Source organism: Benincasa hispida, chromosome 9 (genome assembly GCF_009727055.1).
Source record: "Benincasa hispida cultivar B227 chromosome 9, ASM972705v1, whole genome shotgun sequence".
NCBI classification, from domain to species: Eukaryota; Viridiplantae; Streptophyta; class Magnoliopsida; order Cucurbitales; family Cucurbitaceae; genus Benincasa; species Benincasa hispida.
Window position 1 is genome coordinate 23,191,100 of NC_052357.1, and position 5,455 is coordinate 23,196,554.

A 5,455-nucleotide genomic window follows, 5' to 3' on the forward strand; every position below is an offset into this window, starting at 1 on the left:
GAAGTGCCATGAGCAGTGATCAACAATGATGATGATGCACTTGGCAACCCCATTATGTTGGCAAACGATCGCAACAGACCTATTAGGGATTATGCATCACTCAACTTGTATGATTTCTCGCCAGGAATCATACGACCAGCCTTGGATGGGACCAAATTTGAAATGAAGTGTGTAATGCTTTAAATGATTCAGATAGCTAGTTAGTTTGGAAGAAGGCGCGATGAGGATCCCTACGCCCATCTAAGAAGTTTTATTGAAATCTGCAACATATTTGTATTCCCTAACATCACCCTAGAGGAAGTAAAACTCGCATTATTCCCATTTTCATTACGCAATGATGCTAGAAAATGGGCATACTCACTTGAACTTGGTAAAATAACATCCTGGGAGAAAATTAGAGAAGTTTATAAAGAAGTACTTCCCATCGATGGAGAATGCAAAAAGAAGAAGGTTAATTACTAACTTTCAGCAAGAAGAAAATGAAATCCCCAGTGATGCATGGGCGAGATTCAAGAGGCTAATGAGAGATTTCCCACATAATGAACTCTCTGATTGTTTGCAAATGGAAATTTTCTATTATGGTTTGGATTCAGCCTCACAAATAGCAGTAAATGTTGTTGCAGCAGGTGGACTCTTGGATAAAACGTATATTGAGGCTAAGAACATTCTTGATAGAATTTTAAAGAATCATGAAGACTGGCAAGAAAGTAAATATGGGTCAAGGTCAAATAATGGAAGTCAAAATAATGATGCTATCACCTTATTGCAAACGCAGGTGAGCGTGATGACTAATTTACTATAGGCGATGACAATGACCAAATCTGGTACGAAAAACGGGCAAGTGAATGCAATTGCTCAAATGGAAAATGAAAGTTGCGTTATTTGTGAAGAACCTCATTCTTTTGAGGTATGTCCATGCAACCCACTATGTGTCTACTTCATCAAGAATAACCCTTATTCCAACACCTACAATCCTAGTTAGCGAAATCATCCGAACTTTTCATGGGGTGGTAATCAACATCAGCAAGCCAACGCCGAAAGAGATGGACCACCTGGGTTCCATCAAAGATAGAATGGGCAACAACAAGCAGCTAGCTCATCTCAAGCATCAACTTCCTATTCTTTAGAAAACTTATTGAAAGAATACATAAAAAAGAATGAAATAGTTCTCCAAAATCAAGCAACGTCAATTTGCAATCTTGAGATTTAAATGGGTCAAATTACAAGAGAATTGAAAAGTATGATGCAAGGCTTACTTCCAAGTACCACTGAAATTCCTCACAATGTGGGGAATTCAGGTAAAGAACAATGTCAAGTGGTGACATGAAGGAGTGGACACATCGTAATAGAGACTATGAAAGGAAAAATCAAGCAAAGTTATTAAAACTCAAGAAGAAACGCAAAAACATGTGTGTGATGAAAGCGCCTATATAGAGCAAAAACATCTTTGGAGGAATTCTGCCGCAACTTCTACGTTAAAAGCATCGTATGAGGTACAATTACCTCCATTCCCACAGAAACTAAGAAAAAGGAATGATGAAAGTTTCAACGCTTTCTTAGAATACTGAAACAGCTGCACATCAATGTTCCTTTGATTGAGGCAATAGAACAAATGCTAGCATATGCCAAGTTCTTGAAAGACATTATATCTAAAAAGAGGAAATTAGGTAATTATGAGACAGTAGCTCTAATGCAAGATTGCAACACTATTATTCCTCCAAAGATGCAGGACCCAAGGAGTTTCACAATTCCTTGCTCCATTGGTGGAATTTACATTAGACACGCCTTATGCGATCTAGAAGCCAGCATAAATCTCATGCCACTGTCCATTTTCAAAAAGCTGGAAATCAAAGAACTCATGCCCACTACATTTACCCTTCAATTAGCAGATCGATCTCTAGTACACCCAAAAGGCAAGCTCAAAGACGTGCTCGTCAAGGTGGATAAGTTCATTTTTCTTGCAGATTTCATTATATTAGACTATGAAGAAGATAAACATGTCCCCATCATTTCAAAACGACCATTCCTATCTATAGGAAGAACTCAGGTTAATGTATGTAAGAGGGAAATTACAACGCACATTAATGGACAACAATTGAAATTCAATATCTTGAAGATGATAAACTATTCTGAGGAGATTGATGTGTGCAAGGTAGTTGCGTTGGAGGATGAATGGCCCTGCGAGCTTAAGTTTGAATTTGATGAAGGTATGGAATTGGAAGACGAAACCACCGCATCACCTGAATCATGTTATGCGGTGAGAGAAGTACAAAAAAATTTTGAGCCATTAAGTATAGAAGAAAGAGAAGGCAAGATCAAGCCTTCGCTTGAACAGTCACATGTGTTGGATCTAAAAGCCATGCCTACTCACCTTAAATATGAATTCCTTGGACAAGATGAGACCCCTGCTAGTTATTAGCTCAGCCTCACTCCCAAAAGAGAAAGAAGTAGAAAGTCTTAAAGAAGTATATCAAGGAAATTGGATGGACTCTTGCTGACATCAAAGGCATTAATCCATCTTATTGCATGCATAAGATAAGACTTGAAGAAGGGAAAAGAGGATCCATTGAACCTCAACGCAGGTTGAACCCTGCGATGAAGGAAGTGGTCAAAAAGGAAATTATCAAGTGGTTGGATGCATGTATCATTTTCCCAATCTTAGATAACACATGGGTCAACCTAGTGCAATGCGTCCTGAAAAAGGGCAGAATGACTATTGTACCCAACAAGAACAACGAGTTGATACCCATACATATAGTTACTAGATGGAGGATATCCATGAACTATCAAAAGCTTAATGCGGCAACCAAAAAGGATCACTTTCCCTTATCGTTCATTGATAAAATGTTAGACAGATTAGCAGGGAATGATTACTTTTTCTTCTTGGATGGTTATGCAGAGTATAACTAGATAATGATCGAACCAAATGACCAGGAGAAGACAACCTTCACATGCCCCTATGGGACATTAGCCTTTCAGCACATGCCATTCGGGCTGTGCAATGTTCCCAGCGCCTTTCAAAGGTGCATAATGGCCATCTTCTCAAAATATCTCGAAGACTCAGTTGAAATATTCATGGACGATTTCTTGATTTATGGAAAGACATACGAAATATGTTTGGCAAATCTCGAGAAAATTCTGAAAGGTGCGAGGACACAAACTTAGTCCTGAATTGGGAAAAATGTCATTTCATGGTAACTGAAGGAATAGTACATTGGCATCGAGTGTCCAAGTCAAAACTAGAAATTGACAAAGAAAAGATCAATGCCATCGAAAAGTTACCACTACGAACCAATGTAAAAACCTTAAGAAGCTTCCTGGCGCACGTCGGTTTCTACGAAATATTTATGAAGGATTTCTAAAAATTTCTAGACTGTTGAATCTATTGTTTGAAGTGGATAGACCATTTGATTTCGACTCGAACTGTCTGAATGCATTCGAAAAACTGAAAAAATGTGCTATTCACAGCACCCATTTTGATCGCACCTGACTGGACGAAGCCGTTTGAATTAATGTGCGATGCTAGCGATTATGCGATGGGCGCAATCTTAGTCTAGCACATAGATAAAATCCTGCACCCTATCGCTTATGAAAGCAAAACTCTTAACAACGCTTAAAAAAATTACACCATTACTGAAAAAGAGTTGTTTGTTAGAGTCAAAGGTCATTATTCAGGCCTTACTTCTTAGAGTCAAAGGTCATTATTCACACAAACCATGCATTAATTAAATATTTGATGATGAAGAAAAATGCCAAGCCAAGGTTGATAAGATGAGTACTTCTTCTACAAGAGTATGATACTAATATTATTGATTGAAAAGGATCAGAAAAAAAAGTCGCAGATCATCTGTCGTGACTTGAAAGTCATGAAGTCGATTGCACCCAGCCTACTGTAAATGTTTCCTTTCCTGATGAATCAATATTGAAAATTGACGAATATTTGCCCTGATTTGCAGACATTGTCAACTTTTTTGGTCTGTAAACAGTTCCCTGAAGATTATACATCATAGTAAAATAAGAAGCTCATGCACGATGGCAAGTTTTATTATTGGGATGAGCCCAACCTGTATAAACGAGGACCTGATCAAATTTTTAGACAATGCATTCCTGAAACAGTATGTCATCGCATTCTCTACCAATACCATAAGTCGCCCTACGGTTGCCATTTTGGGAGCCCACACATGGTAGCGAAAGTATAGCAAAGTGAGTATTACTGGCCCACCTTGTTCAAGAACGCCCGCGAGTATGTCATGAAGTGTGATAAGTGCCAACGCACAGGAAACATCTCTGGAAAGAATGAAATTCCTCTAAACGTCATTGTAGAGGTCAAGCTGTTCGATGTTTGAGGAATTGATTTTATGCGACCATTTCCACCTTCTAATGGCCCCAATTACATCCTGATGGTTGTAGATTATGTATCAAAATGGGTGAAGGCAGTTTCATGCACCTCCAATGATGCGACCATTGTTTCAAAGTTCCTATAAAATAACATATTTACCCGCTTTGGCATTCCTCGTGCTATTATAAGCGATGAAGGAACTCACTTCATCAATCGCATCATCAGTAAACTGCTGATCAAATATAATGTTTATCACAAAATAACCACAACTTACCATTCCCAGATAAACGGTCAAGCTGAAGTGTCCAACAGGGAAATTAAAACAATACTTAAGAAAGTTGTTAACTCGACACACATTGGGCACTTAAATTAGATGAAGCATTATGAGCATACCGTACCACATATAAAACACCTATAGGAATGTCCTCATATGCGTTGATCTTTGGAAAAGCATGTCATTTGCCATTAGAACTTGAACATAAAGCATTTTGGGCCACAAAGAAACTTAATTTCAATATGGAAGTTGCAGGAGAGGCAAGGAAACTACAGTTGCTGGAATTAGACGAGTGGAGATTGCAAGCATATGAAAACGCCAAAATTTACAAGAAGCATACAAAGCGTTGGCACAACCAACGCATCTGTAAGAGAAATTTTGAAATCGGTAAAAAAAAGTATTACTATTTAACTCAAGATTGCGTTTGTTTCCAGGGAAATTGAAGTCGCGTTGGTTAGGACCTTTTATCATTAAGGAAATCTACCCATATGGAGCAGTGGAGCTGAATAATGAAGATGGTACCAACGCATTCAAGGTGAATAGCCAAAGGATAAAACCCTACTATGGAGGTGATTTCAATCGCGAAAGTACCTCCATTGACTTGGGAAAACCTGAATGATTGAACATATGGAGTCCCTGCGCCAAGAAGCGATGACATCTTTTTCAGGGACATCATATCCTTTTTGTATCCTTTCTTTTATGCTCTTATTATTTGCATCTTAATTAATTTTATTTTTTATGCTTTTCTTCTTTCTTTTGATTTTGTGATCAATGACTGTTGAGAAATTTGGACAAAATATGAGGGAGAGTTTAAGGTTTTTAAGTGATGAGTGATGCGATAA

General features: G+C 38.1%; 1 protein-coding gene and 1 non-coding gene across 2 annotated transcripts; one reads left to right on the forward strand and one right to left on the reverse strand.

Moving 5' to 3' along the window:
• Positions 1-439: 439 nt before the first annotated feature.
• Positions 440-546, reverse strand: LOC120087477. The gene has a single exon (XR_005484618.1). It is a non-coding gene; the product is annotated as a small nucleolar RNA R71 (small nucleolar RNA).
• A 4,213-nt stretch (positions 547-4,759) lies between these two features.
• On the forward strand, positions 4,760-5,232 carry LOC120084625. Its single transcript, XM_039040433.1, has 2 exons — positions 4,760-4,979; positions 5,048-5,232. Exons 1-2 carry the CDS (start codon positions 4,760-4,762, stop codon positions 5,230-5,232), a joined length of 405 nt encoding a protein of 134 aa, XP_038896361.1.
• The last annotated feature ends 223 nt before the right edge of the window (positions 5,233-5,455 follow it).

Bases quoted from the DNA above. Each gene is read 5' to 3' on its own strand.
- LOC120084625 (XM_039040433.1), top strand. From the start codon at position 4,760: ATGTCCTCATATGCGTTGATCTTTGGAAAAGCATGTCATTTGCCATTA. The intron at 4,980-5,047 runs GTAAGAGAAATT...GTTTGTTTCCAG, and splicing joins TTGGCACAACCAACGCATCT to GGAAATTGAAGTCGCGTTGG.